Genomic DNA, 21,783 nt, shown 5'->3' with positions numbered 1-21,783 from the left:
CTGGTTGGAAAGTCGGTGCTCGAGAAAGATGCCGCGTTCAAAACAACTGCGAACTCGGAAAAAATACACGAGGTCAAATCACGAAGTCAGTTGTCTTCAGGTCGGAAAGTCGGACCTCTAGAAAGAAGCCCGAGTTCCCGAGTTGGAATTCTGAGTTGGACGACGATTCAAATCGATTTTTCCAATTCGGAGCTCGTTTTTTTTCCGGAGTTCCCCGTTTTTTTTCAACGCAGCACAAATTTATCCATCCACCCGTTTACGCGCATGCGCTAACATCAGACGAAACGAAGATGGCGTCAGCACCTGGTGGGTTTCGTTCTCGGTCTATTTAATTGTGTCATTTTGCATGAATCCTTTAGATATTATCGACCATGTAAATACATTTGCATATTTATCAATAGTTACATCAAATGTATGTGTTTTAATCTAATATGTACGTATAATGCGAACGTTTATATATGTTCAGTAGCCGGTAGCTAGCTAGTTAGCTAACGCGTTGCGTTTGCCAACGTTGGCCTAGTTTACGAAACTCTTCGATTTAAATCATTGGGTTGAGTTTAATCGGCCAGCCGGAGAATGGTGAATGAACGAGTTTACTTCGTTAGTTGACGTTGGCTAATGTAGAATCTAGGGCAGTAGGCCCAGCTAGCCATGATGCCGGGCCGAGGGGCACAAACTCTGACCACACACGTGCATCTGCCGAATTTGAATTCTAGGACCGACACGACTCTTATGATGCTCTAAAGGTCAGCCATTTTGGTCAGGAACTTAGTCAACCATTGTTTCTCATATATATGATTGTGTGAAATCTTGCATTTTTAAGAATGTAATGTTATCTGCACTGTATCTTTGTTAGCTAACGTTAGTTAGCCAGCTGTAGATTAATTAATCCATAATGTTTCAAATTAACTGCTAACATTGTATTCAAACGATTCAGTCGCTCCACACACTGTGAAATCAGTTGATGATAGGACCATAGAAATGAAGTGAGTAAAACAGGATTGGAAACTCTAACCCAGGATATTTGACTGGTCAACTCATGGGTACGCTCGCAATGGCGGCTGGTAATTTTGATGCAATTTCCAAAATAATTTGGAATGTCCTATCGACTGGATTGCCTTGTTAACGTAGAATGTACATTTAAATTATGCTAACAGATGCGTCTCATGCAATGGAATTTATTTTTTGTAATGTCAGATGGGAGTTGACTTTAAAAAATCGCAGCACCGATTGAAGTGTACACTTCCTGCTTTTACTTCCTGGCATGCGCCATTGATAACTACTAATGTTAGCGCCCTTAGAATTTTACATTTTTTAAACTTTTACAACCAAGACTTTAAAAGAACTGATGTTTGCACAAGATGGAGGGAAATTTGGTGCATAACTAACTAAATTAATTAACAAAAATGTATGATTAATCCAGTATAAATTAATGTTAGAATGTATTATACAAGAGACCAAATCCAGAAATTCTACAGTCATCTCTTAAGTGTAAAAGTATTGACTCAATAATCCATACTTTCTGGGAATTCTATGAATTTGTGGGCGGGCTAGAAAGTTGGCTGTCAGAAGTATTACAATGTAGAGGTAGCCAATTGGCTGGATGATTCTCTTCTCACTCATCTTGAAAAAAACGTGTGTTAATAAAAACAAATGTGGAAGTCAAATCAATCTGCCATCATTGACACGATGAAAAAATCAAGTTATTTATTATTGAAATAGCATGGGAGACCAAGGAAAACAAATAGGTACAATTTAAGGCCAAGTAGCAAACAATAATGCAGGCACTAAGGATGGTTGTGAGCATGTGGGTCTGGGCAGATGAGATGTAGTCATTGTTTGTATCTGGAGTACAGGAGGTTATATATATATATATATATATATATATATATATATATATATATATATATATATATATATATATATATATATATATATATATATATATATATATATATAGTTTTTTGTTGCCATTTACGTATTTCCCCATTACCACTAAAACATAATCAGAACCTATTTCATTTACTTGCTGTGCTGTTTCGTTGTTCAGTTTCATTCTCAACCAGGATTTCTATGGAGCGCCGTTTCGATCTTTGCGTGTCAAAGATACACGCCAAATAACACTGTTGACCAATCAGGACCTGAATATGACTTCACGTCAAATAATAATTTAACGCGTTCATACATATTTTACACAATTGCACATTGATTATGCTATCACTCGTATTTCATATGTCAACCATTCATCAATACGTATGCTATGATGCTGGTAAAGTTGTGCTTGTCATTAAAAAAAAAAAGAAGCTGGCTAGCTCATGGATGAAAACAATGTAGTTCTTCCCCTAAAACACAGCAAAACATCTGTTTCAATAGCTATATAGTTAGCTAGCTAACTAATCCTTATCCAATAATCCTTATTGTGTCCAGCTTCACAACAAATAACCCGGTCTGATCGAGCGTCACTAGCCAGATGAAGCTAGCTGGCTGCTTATAACGTTAGCTTTGGGCAACAGGGTTAAGTAGCTGGCTAGCCATTTATTTTCATGAACTGAAGTTCAGTTACCTAGCTAATACTTACTTACAAGGATTCCTAAATAATTGCTAAGAATAATGAAAATGACTGCAGTTTCTACTGTTCATCGTTTTCAGGCTTGTTGTATTGTTGCTAGCTAGGTACCAAGCTAAAGCTAGCTACCCCAGAAGTTGTGGTCAAACAAATCATGCTTTATTACCTACGCGGTATTGTAAACCCATCGTTCGTGGCCGGTGTTTGCTTGTTTGCAGACTTTTTGTACAGCTTTGACAGTACTACTGTATTTTTTTTTTTACACGCAAAGACCCAAACGGGTCGTGAAGCTAATAGCAGTGATGCTATTACTGTGTATCCCCAGTAGGGCAACATCTGAAAAATAGCGCACTTGGTAGTGTGCACTGGTGCTCGACCAGTCGGCAAAAGCCAACATCCACGACAGAGAACGGTTGATTGTCAAGGGCAATGAATTCCATTATCTTGGCTTTAATGGATTTCGCCTTTGAGTTGTTTCGCTGAAATTTTCTTACTCTTTCAAATGACTGCTCGACTTGTTGACTGCTCGATCCACACAGCAGACATTGTGGGCTAGGTTAGGAATGCTGTTGCACGTGTAGCACATCATTTTATTTGGCGTCATTACGTCCTGTACCTACGTTATATAGGTATGCACGGTAGCTTTTGACATTGGTTTTTAACATCAGCGTTAAACTAGATATCAGGCCAATACCGATGTTGGCTTTTTTAGCTCATATCGGCCGATTTCGATATGTTCACCGATATATCGTGCATCCCAAATATAAACACATGCATTGCATTTGGAAAGTATTCATACCCTTTGAGCTTTTACACATTTTGTTACGTCACAGCGTTATTCTAAAATGGATATAAGAAAAAGTTCCCTCGAAATACGCACAACCTCATAATGACAAAGCAAACACATTTGCAAAATACCTTATTTACATAACTATTCAGACCCTTTGCTATGAGACTTGAAATTGTGCTCATGTGCATCCTGTTTCAATATATCATCCTTGAGATGTTTCTACAACTTTATTGGAGTCCATCTGTGGTAAATTCAAATGATTGGACATTATTTGGAAAGGCACACACCTGTTTATATAAGGTCCCATAGTTGACAGTGCATGTCAGAGTAAAAATCAAGCCATGAGGTTGAAGGAATTGTCCGCAGTGCTACGAAACAGGATTGTGTCGAGGCACAGATCTGGTTAAGGGTACCAAAAAATGTCTGCAGCATTAAAGGTCCCCAAGAACACAGTGGTCTCCATCATTCTTAAATGGAAGATGTTTGGAATCACCAAGACTATTCATAGAGCTGGCCACCTGGACAAACTGAGCAATCGGTGGAGAAGGGCCTTGGTCAGGGAGGTGACAGAGAACCCAATGGTCACTCTGACAGAGCTCTAGAGTTCCTCTGTGGAGATGGGAGAAACTTCCAGAAGGACAACCATCTCTGCAGCTCTCCACCAAGCAGGCCTTTATGGTAGAGTGGCCAAACGGAAGCCACTCAGTAAAAGGCATGACAGCCCGCTTGGTGTTTGCCAAAAGTGTGAAACAAATCAAAATATATTTTATATTTGAGGTTGTTCAAAGTAGCCACACTTTACCTTGATGACAGCTTTGCACACTCTTGGCATTCTCTCAACCAGCTTCAAGAGGAATGCTTTTCCATCAGTCTTGAAGGAGTTCCCACATGCTGAGCACGTGTTGGCTTCTTTTCCTTCGCGGTCCAACTCATTCCAAACCATCTAAATTGGGTTGAGGTCGGGTGATTGCGGAGTGCTGCATCAGATGACCTGGCCTCCATCACTCTCCTTGGTCAAATAGCCCTTACACCAACTGGAGTTGTGTTTTGGGTCATTGTCCTGTTGAAAAACAAATGATAGTCCCACTAAGCGCAAACCAGATGGGATGGCGTATCGCAGCAAAATGCTCTGGTAGCCATGCTTGTTAAGTGTGCATTATATTCTAAATAAATCACTGATGGTGTCACCAGCAAAGCACCCCACACCAATACACCATTTCCTCCATGCTTCTCGGTGGGAACCACCCATGCAGAGATAATCCGTTCACCTACACTGCGTCTCATAAAGACACTGGTTGGAACCAAAAAACTCAAATTTGGACTAGAGGTCGACCGAGTATGATTTTACCGCCGATACCGATTATTCACCCGTTTGGCGAAGTAGGCTGTGATTCAATGAGAAATTAACAGGCACCGCATTGATTATATGCAACGCAGGACACGCTAGATAAACTAGTAATATCAACCATGTGTAGTTACCTAGTGATTATGTTAAGATTGTTTTTTATAAGAAGTTTAATGCTAGCTAGCAACTTACCTTGGCTTCTTGCTGCCCTCGTGCAACAGGTAATCAGCCTGCCATGCAGGCTCCTCGTGGAGTGCAATGTAAGGCAGGTGGTTAGAGCATTGGACTAGTAACCGGAAGGTTGCAAAAACAAATCCCCAAGCTGACAAGGTAAAAATATGTTGCTTTGCCCCTGAACAAGGCAGTTAACCCACCATTCCTAGGCCTTCATTGAAAATAAGAATGTGTTCTTAACTGACTTGCCTAGTTAAATAAAGATGTAAGAAAAAAAATTGGCCAAATCGGTGTCCAAAAATACCGATTTACGATTGTTAAAAAAACAGCCATTCCGATTAATCGGTCAACCTCTAATTTGGACTCATCAGACCAAAGAACAGATATCCACCGGTCTGTTGTCCATTGCTTGTGTTTCTTGGCCTGAGCAAGTGTCTCTTCTTATTATTGGTGTTCTTTAGTAGTGGTTTCTTTGCAGCAATTTGACCACGAAGGCCTGATTCATGCAGTCTCCTTTGAACAGTTGATGTTGAGATGTCTGTTGCTTGAACTCTGAATCATTTATTTGGGCTGCAATTTCTGAGGCTGGTAACTCCAATGAACTTATCCTCTGCAGCAGAGCTAACTCTGGGTCTTCCTTTCCTGTGGTGGTCCTCATGAGAGCCAGTTTCATAGTGCTTGATGCTTTTTGCGACGGCACTTGAAGAAACTTTCAAAGTGCTTGACGTTTTCCGGTTGGACTGGCCTTCATGTCTTGAAGTAATGATGGACTGTTTCTCTTTGCTTATTTAAGCTGTTCTTGCCATAATATGGATGGTCTTTTACCAAATAGGGCTATCTTCTGTATACCACCCCTACCATGTCACAGCACAACTGATTGACTCAAATGCCTTAAGGAAAGAAATTCCGCAACTTAACTTTGAAGAAGGCACACCTTTTAATTGAAATGCATTCCAGGTGACTACCCCATGAAGCTGATTGAAAGAATGCCAAGAGTGTGCAGCGCTGTCATCAAGGCAAAGGGGGGCTATTTGAAGAATCTAAAATATATTTAGATTTCCATATTTGTTCATTGTTTTGATGTCTTCACTATTATTCTGCAATGTAGAAAGTCATTTTTTATGAGAAAAAAACCCCTTGAATGTGTAGGTGTCCAAACTTTTGATTGATACTCTGTGTGCGTAAAAATTACTACTAGCGACGCTGGTCCCTTGAATTGCAAAGGGTTATGGAATATTGTAACCCTGTTGTCTTAACCTTATAATCTTCAACCTAAACGTTAGCTAGCAGGCAGTTGTCGTTTTTCTGGCTTTAGCTTAAAATGCTTTTTTTTTTTCTCACCAACCTTATGATCTGCTTCAGACCACTTGCCTTTTACCTAGGCAGAGTTAGCTACAATGCTTGAGCTGGTCCCGTAGTTGATTCAGTGGTAGAACCTCTGCATTATTGTGACACCGTTGTCTTAATTTTTCCATCTTCAACATGGGTCTGGTCAAAAAATACAGGTTAAGACGGCATTGTTCCAAATCTGGAATCAGCGCCATTGCTAACCAGCATAGCTGGTCCCACTGTTGCAAAGAGTTATGGGATATTAGTATGCCGTTGTTTTAACCTTTCATCTGCTGCTGTTTTCTCCCCATTCTGGGACTTTGAGGTTTCATGATATAGCTCCTCTAGTAATTTAATAGGGTCTCTGTTTGTGCTAGTGTATGCCTTTCCGTACAGCCCTGCTAATCTAGCCACATTTTTGTTTCTTTGTTGGCCAATTTGTGTAGATAGTTTAAATAAAGGTAGCTAGCTAGCCAACTACCGCAAGCAAAGGCGTGATGGCCCCCACAACATAACAACGGCAAACAACTATCACCAGTCAGTCCTTGCTAGAGTTGAATAGCAGGAATGCTTTGTCTCTTTTCAAGGACTGTTGAACTTGAAAGATTTTCCATTGTGTGGCCTGGCCTGGTTGGCACTGCCGAGGGTCTACACAAGATTATTGCCCAGTGAACATGAGTAGTTTCTTCTCATGAGTCCAAAGTGGATTTTGATACTGTACTAGCCTGTAGAACTGTTGTTGAATGTTAGACTAGTAATTTCTTTTGTCATTTTCTTTTACAGATTACAGTTCCTACAACCAGGCCGGTGCCCAGCAGGGGTAAGTCTTTCTACATGCAAGTTGTGTGCTACTAAGAAGTGTTCTAATGAATCCAGAGGAATGGGTGTTTGTGTTATTTGACACAATTAATTATGATCTACAGAAACGAGATGAATGATTGATCTTGTGTCCCTGCAGGTATGGCTCCTATGCTGCACAGCCCTCACAGGGCTATGGACAATCTGCCCAGGTGAGTTTTATATTTAGACACGGCCATTTATGAATGACACATACCTGCAGAGACCCACAATACTGCATTGACCTCATTCCATGTTTGCATACAGTTTGAACTGAAGCACAGGACTTGTCATTATCTATCGGTCTATAAAATAATATTTTGTATTTCAGCAGGGTTATAGCCAGCAAGGATATGGGTCCTACGCCCAGCCTGCTGCAGCTGAGACCGGATACTCTCAGGCAGCACCCTCTGCTGGCGGCTATGCGCAGCAGTATGGTTCCTCCTATGGGCAACCAGCACCAGGTCAGTTTCAAACTGATCAAATGATAGGCCAAAAGTAATTTTGGTGGAATGGAATGAGAATTGTCCATAATGCCTCTAACAATTGACCACATGTAATGTCAATCCTGTATTTATATTACTGCAAATGTGCTTTGAGTGCCTTAAAGGACCATTTTCAACCCAAGTCACCATTTTTGAACTGTGAACCTTCTCTCCTCTTGCTTTCATGTTACAGCTGGGAATAAAACAGGTTCGACACAGATTACTTTTCATCTCTATCCATTTCATGCCACTTAGGCTAAGTCTATACAAAGTGTTCAATGGCTGGCTGGATAGATCCATGTAATATATTTCACATCGTGTGTAGTAGACTATAGTATTGTGAGTAGACTAGTTGAACCCTGGAGAAGAGAGATTTATTTGACACTATTTATTCCTCCTGCATCATGACTGTAAAAGACATCTTACTAATATAAGACTATAGATCCTTCAGAATGGTATTCATCTACCGATATCTAACACTAATTCTAACACACTTTTAATAACACAATGGTATTCTTATGTGCCATTTAATATTCTTCATCAGTGCTGCTCTGTCAGGTTGTAGAAGTCCAGAGTGGTTATAATGTGATCTAAAATCCTAACCGGGTTGTACCTGGAATGATCTATCTACACCTTCTTCAATTAAACCATCTCCTGTTTGACCACAGCTGGGTACCCTGCTGCCCAGCCCAGTGCCCATGGCTACTCCCAGCCTGCCGCGGGCTATGGAGCCAGTGGATATGAGAGTGCTCCTGCTGCTGCTCCCGCTGCCTCTCAGCCCTCCTATGGCTCCCAGCCAGGCTATGCAGCCCAGTCTGCCTACGCTGGCTACAGCCAGCAGGCTGCTTCCACTGCACCTCCGAGGTAGGCTAACTAGTCTCACATTAGGACACGGGTGTAATGGTGGTAGTGATGCAGTGAATGTTACACTATTTTGTTGATGTTTCTTGATTTTAGCTTGTACGCAGTGGAAGACAAGTTGCAGCTGTCAACCCATAAGAAACTTATAGTTGTGGAGCACTCTTTATGACCTATTCAGTCCCTGCCCGTCCCTAACCACTTCAGTTATAATGCCAGCAGCCAGCCAGCTGGCTACAGCCAGAGCAGCTACTCCCAACCAGGGGGATATGCCGCGCAGCAGAGTGGGTACCAGGCCCAGCAGGGAAGCTATGGGCAGCAGCAGAGTGGGTACCAGCAGCAGCAGCCCCCACCTCAGCAGCAACAGGCCCCTGCCGCGGCCTACCCTCCTCAGGCCTCAGGTTCCTACGGGCAGCCTGCAGGCAGCCAGTATGGACAACAAAGTGGGCCTCAAAGTGGTTACAACCAGTCAAGCCATTACAGTAAGACTAGTGGTCTCCCCTGTTATTTTAACACACACACAAGCATTGCAATAGGCCTACCTGCTAGTTATAATCTTAGTCATGTTGATGTTCATTCATTTTCACACAAGGGCATTTCCGCTAATCCTCATGTTATTCTGTAGATAACTATGGACAGGAGGGCAGAGGCAGCTCTGGCTACTCTGGCTCTGACCCTGCTAGGTTCCCAGGGGCAGGGGAGAGCCGTGGGCCACCCAGGGATGGCTATGACAGGGGCGGCATGATGCACGGTGGCAGGGGACGTGGGGGCATGGGCCGTGGAGGCATGGGGTAAGTCACTCTCCTTATTGCTCAACATAACTTCCATCCATTCTTGCAGGTGCTGCGGCCAGGCTGAGCAGGGCTGAGTTTGAAGTTCCCCTTAAACATTAATTGGGTCAAGTTATAACCCTACAAAGGTAAAATAGACATCTCTTTTATTAGTGGGGAAAGTCACTGTTTACTTTGTGTAGGATCAAATATCTAATGCCTACAAAAAGTATCATGAAGGGACCCCCTATTTGTGGGTACAAACTCTTAGCCCTGCCATACAGTGGCCAAAGGTAAGAAGGAATATGATTTCATGAAACAAAGAGCTGGGACTGACATTTGTGAACAGAAAGCTGGAGTTGTAAACTATTCAATCAGACATCCCTTTTTGCTGTACCACAGCTTTACAGGTGTATATAATCTATAGCATTGATTATTGTCCATCTATTTACAAGGCTTCAGGGTTACTGCTGCAGGTTTCAATGATTTGGTGGGCACACCGCACCTTTTTAAATGATTGCTGTGAGGTTAAATACATTTTAATATGGTATAAAAATGTACCTATTTAATCTAACTCTGATTTTCTTTTTAAAAAGCTGACCCAGAAGGTATTTGGGAGTATACACTATGGGAGTTTAGTTGCTAACTAATTTACCTCAAATTTTGGCTTGTGTTGTCATATCGATTACTTACATCTTGAAACCACAAAATCCTTAGTTTTAAGCTAACAAACCTTTGCAATACAAGACAAGCTTTTTCTCATTGGTGTTTGGAGGTGTGCCCCTTTCTGTCCAATTAGCTAATTTTGGACAATATTTCGGGGGCCCTTTTTGGCTCATGACCCCCAGGGGCAGATCTTCTAAAATGACTTTAGTTTGTTTAATAAGCAAGACATATTGATTGCCTATACCAAGGAGTTTAATTGCATACTAAGTTGAGGTTAATGCACATTTGGGATTTAGTTTTTCCCTGGAAAACCGATAACGTACATTTCTACGGGATACATCCATGCAGAACTAAGGTTATCCCCCTTGTAGGTTATTGGTACTAAACTGGCAACCTGGGCATTATGATGGCAGCTATGTTTTCATTGTAGAGTTTGAGGTGAGGTTGATCCCATTGAGTATCAGACAGCTGAAGGTAATATCCCTGGAACAAGAAAAAAATAATAAAGAATTGGCGCATGTTCACTAGGTCACACCAGACTCATATGTTCTATTATGTTTTGCTCTAGGCTTGTATTATATTAATATTATTCAGTACATTGCTATGTGCTTTCCCTAAAGAGAGGATCAAAGTGAATAATTCCACCTTTGTCTACAGCACAATCTTTTATTAATTACATGACACTTGTCACATTTCTTAACCTCAATTGATTTTTGATTTTGTCATATTTTCAAGTTGAAAGTGGCCTTTATTTCTCTGTTAACATTGCTTAAAGTAGTCAAGAAATGTGGCATGGGCCTCCCGAGTGGTGCAGTGGTCTAAGGCCTTGTATCGTGGTGCTAGCTGTGCCACTAGAGATTCTGGGTTCGAGTCCAGGCTCTGTCGCAGCCGGCCGCGACTGGGAGACCCATGGGGCGGCGCACAATTGGCCCAGCGTCGTCCGGGTTAGGGGAGGGTTTGGCCGGCAGGGGTGTCCTTGTCCCATCGCTCACTAGCGACTCATGTGACGGGCCAGGCACAGTGCATGTTGACACTGGTCGCCAGGTGTACGGTGTTTCCTCCGATACATTGGTGCGGCTGGCTTCTGGGTTAAGCGGCATTGTGTCAAGAAGCAGTGCGGCTTGGTTGGGTTGTGTTTCGGAGGACGCACGGCTCTCGGCTTTTGCCTCTCCCGAGTCCGTGCGGGAGTTGCAGCGATGAGACAAGACTAACTACCAATTGGATACTACGAAAAAGGGTAAAGGAAAAAATATATAATTTGGCATTCATATGTAACTCCTGTTTTACTTCTTTATACATTATAGCTTTTAGGGCAAAATGTTTTGGGTCCGGTTTCCCAGGGTAAGCCTAGTCCTGGACTAAAAATAATGCACAGAATGCTTTTTAGTCTTTGGACTACGCTTCATCTGTGTCTGGGGAAACCAGCCCCTTATGTGTTTTAGTTTTTAAAATGTGGTTTGGATTACAAATGTTTTGTTTAATCAAATGAACACCTTTTTAACATGCTTTGTCACATTTACGCTACAGGTAACAGTGAGAGCCATGTAAACCCATCTATATTCTATAAAGTACCTGTACTCAATACAGAGCCGGCAGCTTAAACAACCGAAGGGGTTAAACCACAGAGATTTGGGTTCTGCCTTAAATCCAAGAGATGAGGATGGTGCTGTCTAAAGCATGCTGGGAAACTCTTTAAAATGATAATTAAATTTGTATAGTAAAATCATTACTTTTACCTTGGTGAACATTGTAACATGGTCAAGTTTAAATTCTGTATTTATTAGAATTGTTTTAACTTCAATTCATGTTTTTGTAAAATAATGTATATGGATGGTGTGTTTTTGGTTTTAATTTCAAAGGTGACTGTAATCACCTGTTTTTTGTTTAATATTTCAGATGCATTGCATTTGACAACGTCAACCATTTGTTTTAACTGCTATAGGCATTTGCTTCAACTGTAAATTGGACATAATGCACTAGCTTTCCACGTATTTAACTGTATCTGTAAGTTCTCTTGTCAGTATAGTATCTCCAGGCTAGTCATTATTAAACTGCATATGGAATGCATCTAAAAAAGGTTTCCTTTGTAACAAATTCCTGGGATTCTGTCCCATATTTCCCCAAAGGTAGAGATTTAACACCCCTCAGCTAGCTCCAAACTAGCCAGTATCTGCTATCAAATGCTGTCATTAAGAATCCTTCTAGTAAAGGAATGATGCCATATAGTTGCTGTTAATTCCTTCATTCCCATTAACTGGATTGCATAGACTGTGTAGGCATGTTGGGGGGTTGTTAAATGAACTAGTCAGAACTGTTTCCTTCAACCTCCCCAAACGAGCCATGGGGCTCCATGCATGGAAGTGGCTGTTAAAAGGGAAATCGCCTTCATATCTCCATTTATTCCCCCATAGCGTCGCTGGAGACAGAGGTGGCTTCAATAAGCCCGGTGGTAAGTTAACGAGTATTACACTGGCTTGTCCACTCCAGACCTTTACCTACTAGAGCATGTACGCGCAGAGCATTTACCTAAGCCCTTACGTTGGTGTGTGCAGCGTTTTTTTGGGGGGTAGCCAAATATATAGGTGGCTATTAGAATGGATGGAAATAGAAGGGGGTCCAGTTTAAATGTCTGAGACATCTGTTTGGAAAGGGGTACTTTTTACTCTGGTTTATATCACTCACTGCCTAAGGTAACCTTGAAGAGCAAGGTACTCTTATTTCACAATGACATATTAATGACAAATGACTGCTGCCAAGAAATGTCAGTTTTGAGAAATGGTTTTGCATTTACAATTTCATGGAGCCAAACCCCTGGTATTTTTGGGGGTTAATATTATGTGGTTTCTTAGGACATTTTCTTATGGCACACATTTTTATACAAACGGGTCTGAGGTTTTTATTTACATCATGATCAATATATTTTCAAAAACGTCTGACATCTGTGTTCTGGAGGACTGTGTCTTGTGTTATCACTTCAAATACTCTTCAGCAGTTTAGCAGAGGACTTGAGTGACACAAACTGACTTTGGCACTTTTTTTCCCCCTCGCCTGATGGCAAACAGGACCCATGAACAACGGGGCAGTGCGTAACATGGGTAAGCAGATACTAAATGACCAACACTTGTATCATAGATCAGAAGCATTGACGGATCAATTGCTAACCTTTGAACGTTTATCTTACTGGTTTGTATTTGCCTGAAAGGCTTTGTTTCGTTGATCTTGGTCCAACTTCTTGGCTTAATGGCTTATGAATCTGAGATGAATAAGGACAGTGTAGTGGAAGTGTAGCTGTAGTGTTTCCTGTCAGTTTTTTTGAATAGTAGTTCTCTCTGTTCAGGGCGCCCTGAGGAGCAGGATGACTCTGAGAACAGCACCATCTACATCACAGGACTCACAGAGAACGCCACTCTGGAGGAGATGGCTATCTTCTTCAAAGACCCTGGACCCATCAGGGTGAGGACACTCAATCTAAATACCTCAACTTAGACACACATTAAGTTGTATTTGTCTCTTCCAAAACATGCCTATGTACACTGAAAAAAATATATAAGTGCAACATACAACAATTTAAAAGATTTTACTGAGTTACAGTTCATATAAGGAAATCTGTCAATTTAAAATAAATTAATTAGGCCCTAGTCTATGGATTTCACATGACTGGGAATACAGAAATGCATCCAACGTACTGCAGACATTGGAGGCGGCTTATGGTAGAGAAATTAACACAACATTTTCTGGCAACAGCTGTTGGACATTCCTGCAGTCAGCATGCCAATTGCACGCTCCCTCTGTGGCATTGTGTTGTGACAAAACTGCACAGTTTAGTGGACTTTTATTGTCCACAGTGCAAGGTGTACCTGTGTAATGATCATGCTGTTTAATCAACTTCTTGATATGCCACACCTGTCAGGTGGATGGATTATCTTGGAAAAGGGGAAATGATCACTAATGGGGATGTAAACCAATTTGTGCACAAAAGTTTCTGGATTATTTTATTTCAGCTCCTGAAACATGGGACCAACACTTTACATGTGTTTTATATTTTTGTTCAATGTATGTATAGCCAGCGTTTTTGTTGTCTTGTTCTCATTTAATTAGATGACTGAACAGATAATGAATGCTCTAAAAAATGTTCTCAAAAAGAATGGCAACAGCAGATAAGTGTTAATGGTGAGGTAGGTTGACTTTTGAGTGATGAATTCCTCTTTTGTTCAGATGAACCGGAGGTTGGGCAAGCCTGCCATCAACATCTACACAGACAATGATTCCGGGAAGCCCAAGGGAGACGCCACACTGTCCTACGAGGAGCCCTCCTTTGCCAAAGCTGCTGTAGAGTTATTTGATGGTATGTCATACTGGCCCTTTTTAACCTGCATCAGCCTACTCTGATTCTACCCTTGAACCATCCAAATGAATGCATATCAGGACATGTTGATGTGCACTGAAATGTACTTTAGAATACTAGTAATGACCATTAACTCTTGCCTTTTCTCTCCATTTCTCTGTATTCCTGTTACATTCTGTTTATGACCTCAACAGGGAAAGAGTACCAGGGCAGGAGGCTGAAGGTGTCCATGGCTCGCCGTAAGCCCATGATGGGTGGAATGAGAGGGGGCATGTCCATGAGGGGTGACATGATGGGCCGTGGAGGACCTGGAGGTATATTTAAGTCAACTGTTTATTTGTTCAAAACTGAAAATACACTGAACAGAAATGTAAATGCAACATGCAACAATTTCAAAGATTTTACTGAGGTACAGTTCATATTAGGAAATTGGTAAATTTAAATAAATAAATTAGGCCCTAATATATGGATTTCACATGACTGGGAATACAGATATGCAGTAGTTGGTCACAGATGTCTTTATAAAAAAGGTAGGGGCATGGATCAGAAGACCAGTCAGTATCTGGTGTGAACACCATTTTCCTCATGCAGCGTAACACATCTCCATCGCATAGAGTTGATCAGGCTGTTGGTTGTGGAATGTTGTCCCACTCCTCTTCAATGGTTGTGTGAAGTTGCTGGATATTGGTGGGAACTGGAACTGGTACACGCTGTCGTACGTGTCGATCCAGAGCGTCCCAAACATGCTCAATGGGTGACATGTCTGGTGAGTATACAGGCCATGGAAGAACTGGTACATTTTCAGCTTCCAGGAATTATGTACAGATCCTTGCGACATGGGGCCGTGCATTATGATGCTGAAACATGAGGTGATGGCACAACAATGGGCCTCAGGATCTCATCACAGTATGTCTGTGCATTCAAATTGCCATCGATATAATGCATTTTTGTTCATTGTCCGTAGATTATGCCTGCCCATACCGTAACCCCACCGCCACTATGGGGCACCCTGTTGACATCAGAAAACCGCTAGCCCACACAACGCCATACACCGCTGTCTGCCATCTGTAGAATTGAAACTATGATTCATCTGTGAAGAGCACACTTCTCCAGCGTGCCGGTGAGCGCACTGAAGTCGGTTAAGATGCCGAACTGCAGTCAGGTCAAGGCCCTGGTGAGGACGATGAGCATGCAGATGAGCATCCCTGAGATGGTTTCTGACCTTTTGTGCAGAACTTTTTCGGTTGTGCAAACCCAAAGGATCATCAGCTGTCCGGGTGGCTGGTCTCCGATGATCCCGCCGATGAAGCCAGATGTGGAAGTCCTACGACTGGCATGGTTACACGTGGTCTGCGGTTGTGATGCCGGTTGGACGTACTGCCAAATTCTCCAATGACAGAGAAATTAACATTCAATTATCTGGTAACAGCTCTGGTGGATATTCCTGCAGTCAGCAAGCCCCCTCAACTTGAGACATCTGTGGCACTTTGTTGTGTGACACAAATGCGCATTTTAGTGGACTTTTTTTCCCCCCAGTGCAAGGTGCACCTGTGTAATGATCATGTTGTTTAATCAGTTTATTGGTAGGACACACCTTTCAGTTCGATGGATTATCTTGGCAACGGAGAAATGCTCACTAACATGGATGCAAACAAATTTTTGGGAAACTTTTTGTGCGTATGGAACATTTCTAAGATATTTTATTTCAACTCATGAAACATGGGACCAACACTTTACATGTTGCGTCTTTATATTTTTGTTCAGTATATATAGCTGCCGCACATTTGCCATGGCAATATAATGAACTATTGAAACAACCCCTGGTGTGTGTTATCAGGCATGATGGGCCGTGGAGGAGAGCGTGGAGGTTTTGTCCCACGAGGAGGACCACATGGTATGGGCAGAGGTGGGCCAGGTGGCCCAGGTGGCAACATGCAGCAGAGAGCTGGAGACTGGGAGTGCCCCAACCAGTAAGGACCTCTCAAGAAAGAGTTTACCCTTTCCCATTTTTTTTTTTAATGAACTTTACAGTACAGGTAGTGGTTTTTGTGTATATCACTGAATGGTTGTCCTTCTCAGGGGCTGTGGCAACCAGAACTTTTCCTGGAGGATGGAGTGTAACCAGTGCAAAGCTCCCAAACCAGAGGGCTTTGGGCCCCCTTCAGGTACAGCGGTCACTGGCACAGCAGCACTATTGTTAGGGCCTGGTTCAACTGTAGACAGGAACCATTATAACAATTTGTGTTATTTGAGCAACAGGGGCTGAATTACCTTCCCTGTTTCACATATCTTAATGTTTGCAATGTAACACAGCCAAATCAAACAGGTTTAACACCTAGACTTCAGGGTCAATGCTTAGCAGCTGTACTAAATTGAACAAAAATAAACGCAACATGTAAAGTGTTCCCATGTTTCACGAGCTAAAATAAGTCCCAGAAATGTTCCATACGCACAAAATGTTTATTTCTCTCAAATGTGTTTACCTGTTAGTTTGCATTTCTCCTTTGCCAAGATAATCCATCCATCTGACAGGTGTGGCATTTCAAGAAGCTGATTAAACAGCATGATCAGGACACAGGTGCACCTTGTGCTGTGGAACAATAAAGGGCCCCTTTAAAATGTGCAGTTTTGTCACACAACATAATGCCACAGATGTCTCGAGTTTTGAGGAAGCTTGCAATTGGCATGTTGACTGCAGGAATGTCCACCAGAGCTGTTGCTTGAGAATTGAATGTTAATTTCTCTACCATACGCTGCCTCCAACGTCGTTTTAGAGACTTTGGCAGTGCGTCTAACCGGCCTCAAAACCGCAGACCACGTGTAACCACGCCAGCCCAGGACCTCCACTTTCGGCTTCTCCACCAGTGGGATCAACTACGGGGGGGGTGGGTTGCTGAGGAGTATTTGTCTGTAATAAATCCCTTTTGCCTTTTGTGGGGAAAACTCATTCTGATTGACTGGTATCCCCAGTGGGTGGGCACCCATGGCTGCACCCCTGCCCAGTCATGTGAAGTCCATAGATTAGGGCTCATTTAATTTATTTCAATTTATTGATGAAATGTAACTCAGTAAAAGCTTAAATTGTTGCATGTTTATTTTTGTTCAGTATAGATTAGTGTCAACTCTGGGGAAACATGAAACCATCCATGTTTATCAGTCTGTTTACTGTAATTGAAAGCTTTGGTGTTGGAGGGGCTTGCTCTGTGTGCACTGGGAATACTACGTTTAATCTTGTTTCCCTTCCTGTTAACATGTGCATGTCTACGATAGTCTGGTGGCAAGCTTAACTGGGTCTTGTTTGATTTTGTTCAGGTGGTGAGCGAGGCAGGGGTGGCATGGGGATGCGTGGGGGCAGAGGGATGGACCGTGGCGGGCCAGGAGGGCCTGGAGGCTTCCGTGGAGGATGGGGAGGTGACCGTGGCGGTGGATTCAGGGGACGTGGTGGAATGGACCGAGGGGGATTCCGAGGGTCTAGCAGGGGAGGACCGCCTATGGACCGAGGAAGAGGAATGGGGAGAGGAGGAATGGGGGGGCCCCCAGGCAAGATGGATATGAGGTAAAGGAACATGTTGGACTGCTTTCATCATACTCATGTATTACTATGTTTGTTGGGCACTAAATTACTGCTTTTCCTCTCTCATAGGGACCATCGCCAGGAACGCAGGGACCGACCCTACTGAAAGACAGCAATTTGAATTTTCCATTTAGTGCAGGATTTGATTTTTAAAATGAAATTAATTTATGATTCCGTTTTTATTAATGGTTATAGAACTGCTTTTGAAATACTCTGGTGCAGTTTCATTCAACTCGTAGTTAAACGTTTAGTTTTTTTTATAGTTTTATTTACCCTTGGTTCAGTTATTTTGACTTGTGCAAGTTTATTTTTTGCATTTCTTAGATGTACAGACTGATTTTGACAGTTTATTGTAAAACATGACACTTCTTTTTTAATTGTAATTGCTTCTCCTTCCCATAGCTGTGTAATGATAAACAATTTTGAAAATAAAATGTCCACCCTGATTTGATGCTAAAAGAAGTTCAGATCCATTGCTGTTATGAGGCATCATGAATGGTTGACTTTTTGCATTTGTCTTCATCTTGGTTCTCAAATGGTGGGAAAAGTAGGAATTGTACAGCTCTACAGCAATTTTCTCTTTCAGAATTGTCAACAAGGAGGCGCTGTAATATGCAGCTTTGAAAGAATGCTGGCATGATATCTGTTTGACCAACAACTGTTGAAGATACATCAGCTGTCATAGAGGATTTGTCTTCATGTTGTATTGCAATCATATAGTCAATGAACACACTTTCAATAATGCTTTGTGGAACGAGTTTGACAACTAAACTGCACATTTACCAGTAAGAATGAAGATCAACTGCTTTCAGGCTTTGCTTTACAGAATTGCCTTGATGTCTTTGCATTTTCTTTTCAACTTTGAGAAACCTCCCAATCCAATCAAGAAACAATGGATGTTATTAACCACAGATGTCAGCCACCCCTGTCTGACTGATACCACATTTGCATCTGTTCAGCATATGTCCACAGTGATCTGAGTCCTTTGATAATCACCCTTCTCTTCCCAATGAAAATGAATTGATTGGCTTTGTTTAAATATACCAGTTGGGTCAGTTATTTATAATCCAGTTTTATGTTTGTCTGCCTGTAATCACTGACCGCACAGTCAGGGTGCATTTATTGTGCTGTGGTAAAGTGTTGTGATCCAGAGAAAAGTACATGCTCCAGCCTAAACTTCTAACTTCCTTTTAAAGCCCTATGTTCTGTGTGGGTGAAGTCCGGTCACAGCTCACGCTTCCGAGTTCCTTGAGGACTGGTATCCAGTTGCTCATGCTGGGGAACAGATCACTGTGCGAGTTGTCTGACACAGAAAAAAATATTTATCCCAGTTCAAAAAATTCTCAACCAACACATCTCTATCTCAAAGAAAAAAGTATTTTTCCCATCAAAACAAGGCCTTCCTTTTTCCATATTGAAATCGCATGCAGAGCATGTGCTGAGCCAAGCATGGGGCAACTGTTGTTTCAGACAGTGCTCGTCTGGCCTGGCCTGTAAAAACTGGAGTTAGCAGAGAATCAAGTTTGCTTGTATTCCAGACTAGAGGTAACTACTAGGCTTATCTATTTCATATTGACAAAGAGTGACCTATAATCTTTTTTTTAAGTGTCACTTCTTGTTGGGAAGCAAATTCGTCCTGCCCTGACACTTGGGTCTGACCCATAAAAAGGATATTCTCACTAATCTCCCCTGCATTAACGGGATGTGCACATATGCTTGTTTGAGGGAAGGATTACATCACTAGTAGACACGGTTGGGTAGGTTACTTTCTAAATGTTACCTGTCATTGTAATCAGTAATGTGATCTGATTACATTTACTTTTAGATTACTTTCCCCTTTCGGGGCATTAGAAGACAATGTTACCAATTGAACTTCATCTGTTGCAGGATAAATCAATGTTAAAGTTTACATAGCTGGCCATATATGGATGTTAAATTTTACTTTATGGGTTGGTTATGTAGGCTTCTTCTAACCCATGGCTTTCTACTACATATAAGATTAAATTATATCTTTACATTAAAAACCAAAGTCTTATCAGAATTCCAATAAATGTTATACCCCTTGGAAGTATAGATTAGCCAAATTGTTTCACCTGAGCATGACCCCAAAACAAAGGATTTATTAGCCAGCCCTACTCTGTTTATGATTTTGTTGTCATGGAGGATTGATTGGGCTCATTGATTCAAGTTGAAAAATAAATGCTGTGCTCATGGAATGGCATGCTTTGCCAAGAGTGTACAAAACTGTCATCAAGGCAAAGGGTTGTTACCTTGAAGAATATAAAACATATTTGGTTTAACACTTTTTTTGGTTACTACATGATTCCTTATGTGTTATTTCATAGTTTTGATGTCTTCACTATTATTCTACAACGTAGAAAATAGTAAAAATAAAGAAAAACCCTTGAATGAGTAGGTGTCCAAACTTGACTGGTACTGTATATATAATTTATAAATCCCCCCCAAAAAGTAGCAACTACAGATTGCCCTTTTAAGTCTATAAAAGCGTGCACGTTTGAGCATGTGTCCATTAGGCCTATGGATATATTTTTTAATCAGCATGAATTAAATTGAGCAATAAAAGCCACACTCATTCCATAGGCTTGGATCCGAACTACGCAGCTGTTGCAAGAGCGCATTTTTTACTGGCTGTCCACTGGTTTCAAAAACAATGACTGATAGGCAGCTTGAACTTCTTGAATTCAACTATTATTAGGTTCAAATACACATTTAGAATTTTTGAACAGCCACCCACAACAACCACAATCCGTAAAGTACAAATAGCTAAATGAGAGAGCAGCAGTGTGATTCACATCAATGCGCTATGTAGATATCAATAAGTGATATCCGTATCGCCGTAGACTACACCACTACTGTCATCCTTACCTCCAAGTCTTAAATCAAATGGCATAATATTTGGATGCCGACAGCAGTTGCACCATTGGAAGACATTACTTGGACTGTAGCCAACAAAAGCCTATTCCTGATCTTTTCCCGCGATCCATCAAACACATTTGGTGTGTCATCATAGTGGTGGTCTCTGATTTGTGGTCAGACTCGCTCAGGTGGAACAAATTTAAACTTTCGCCTTTTTAAAATTTGAATGTCATTGAGAAAACAGAAGTGTCAAAGATTTTTTTCCACTAACATCTGAATTTAAAAGTAATCTTCGAAGTAATCTAGTTTTTCAAAAGTATCGGTGATCTGATATTTTTGCTGTTAATGTAACGGATTACAGTTACCGTTTTTGTAATCCTTTACATGTAATCCTTTACGCCCCAACCTTGCTGGTAGATTGGAGTTCCCCCACAGATGATCCATTATATTGACCCGTGCCCGGTTTTCCTTTAGGGATGGAATTTAGGCATACGATGTTTTAACGATGCAACTTTCTTAACAACGGCCGGAGATGTTAACACGCGTATCCCAAAACACTACGCAGAGAGGTTCGCTAAGTGAGTCGTTGAGAAGTGTCAATACTGATAGGATCGAAAGAAGCAGCACTGCTCTCGGATCAGCCTTCTCTCTTTCCAATTGTGCCTTTCAAAAAATGATTAGAAAAAACATTAGAAGATCTGCTCCTAGAGAGTTACACTACATATACAAAAGTATGTGGACACCCCTTCAAATTAGTGGATTCGGCTATTTCAGCCACACCCGTTGCTGACAAGTGTATAAAATCGAGCACACAGCCATGAGATCTCCATAGAAAACATTGGCAATAGAATGGCCTTACTGAAGAGCTCAGTGACTTTCAATTTGGCACAGTCATTGGATGCCACCTTTCCAACAAGTCAGTTAGTCAAATTTCGGCCCTGCTAGAGTTGCCACAGTCAATTGTAAGTGTTGTTATTGGGAAGTGGAAATGTCTAAGAGCAACAACAGCTCAGCCACGAAGGGGTAATGCCACACAAACTCGCAGAACGGGACCGCCGAGTGCTGAAGCACGTAGCGTGTAAAAATCGTATGTCTTCGGTTGCAACACTCACTACCGAGTTCCAAACAGCCTCTGGAAGCAACGTCAGCACAATAACTGTTCATCGG

The 21,783-nt window shown here is 41.7% G+C and overlaps 1 protein-coding gene across 7 annotated transcripts; it reads left to right on the top strand.

The window, feature by feature from the left end:
- Positions 1-210: 210 nt before the first annotated feature.
- On the top strand, positions 211-18,201 carry LOC110525724 (RNA-binding protein EWS). Of its 7 annotated transcripts, none has more exons than XM_021606113.2 (17): positions 211-306; positions 6,988-7,024; positions 7,163-7,214; positions 7,376-7,505; positions 7,720-7,734; positions 8,195-8,390; positions 8,604-8,866; positions 9,010-9,175; positions 12,232-12,269; positions 12,883-12,915; positions 13,158-13,273; positions 14,036-14,165; positions 14,360-14,479; positions 16,003-16,135; positions 16,245-16,330; positions 17,478-17,721; positions 17,809-18,201. In XM_021606113.2, exons 1-17 carry the CDS (start codon positions 291-293, stop codon positions 17,843-17,845), a joined length of 1,812 nt encoding a protein of 603 aa, XP_021461788.1. In that variant the 5' UTR covers positions 211-290; the 3' UTR covers positions 17,846-18,201. The 7 variants fall into 7 exon arrangements, with proteins under 7 accessions (XP_021461788.1, XP_021461792.1, XP_021461789.1 ...); XM_021606114.2 differs by having other exon boundaries at positions 212-306; positions 8,607-8,866; XM_021606111.2 differs by having other exon boundaries at positions 214-306; positions 7,373-7,505.
- Positions 18,202-21,783: the final 3,582 nt, after the last annotated feature.

The sequence above is a fragment of the Oncorhynchus mykiss genome, chromosome 6 (genome assembly GCF_013265735.2).
Source record: "Oncorhynchus mykiss isolate Arlee chromosome 6, USDA_OmykA_1.1, whole genome shotgun sequence".
NCBI classification, from domain to species: Eukaryota; Metazoa; Chordata; class Actinopteri; order Salmoniformes; family Salmonidae; genus Oncorhynchus; species Oncorhynchus mykiss.
This window is presented reverse-complemented; position numbering and strand designations above follow the sequence as displayed.

Coding starts and splice junctions, on each gene's coding strand:
- LOC110525724 (XM_021606111.2), top strand. Junction 12,916..13,157: donor CGGGGCAGTGCGTAACATGG/GTAAGCAGATAC, acceptor CTCTCTGTTCAG/GGCGCCCTGAGGAGCAGGAT. Junction 16,331..17,477: donor GGGCTTTGGGCCCCCTTCAG/GTACAGCGGTCA, acceptor GATTTTGTTCAG/GTGGTGAGCGAGGCAGGGGT.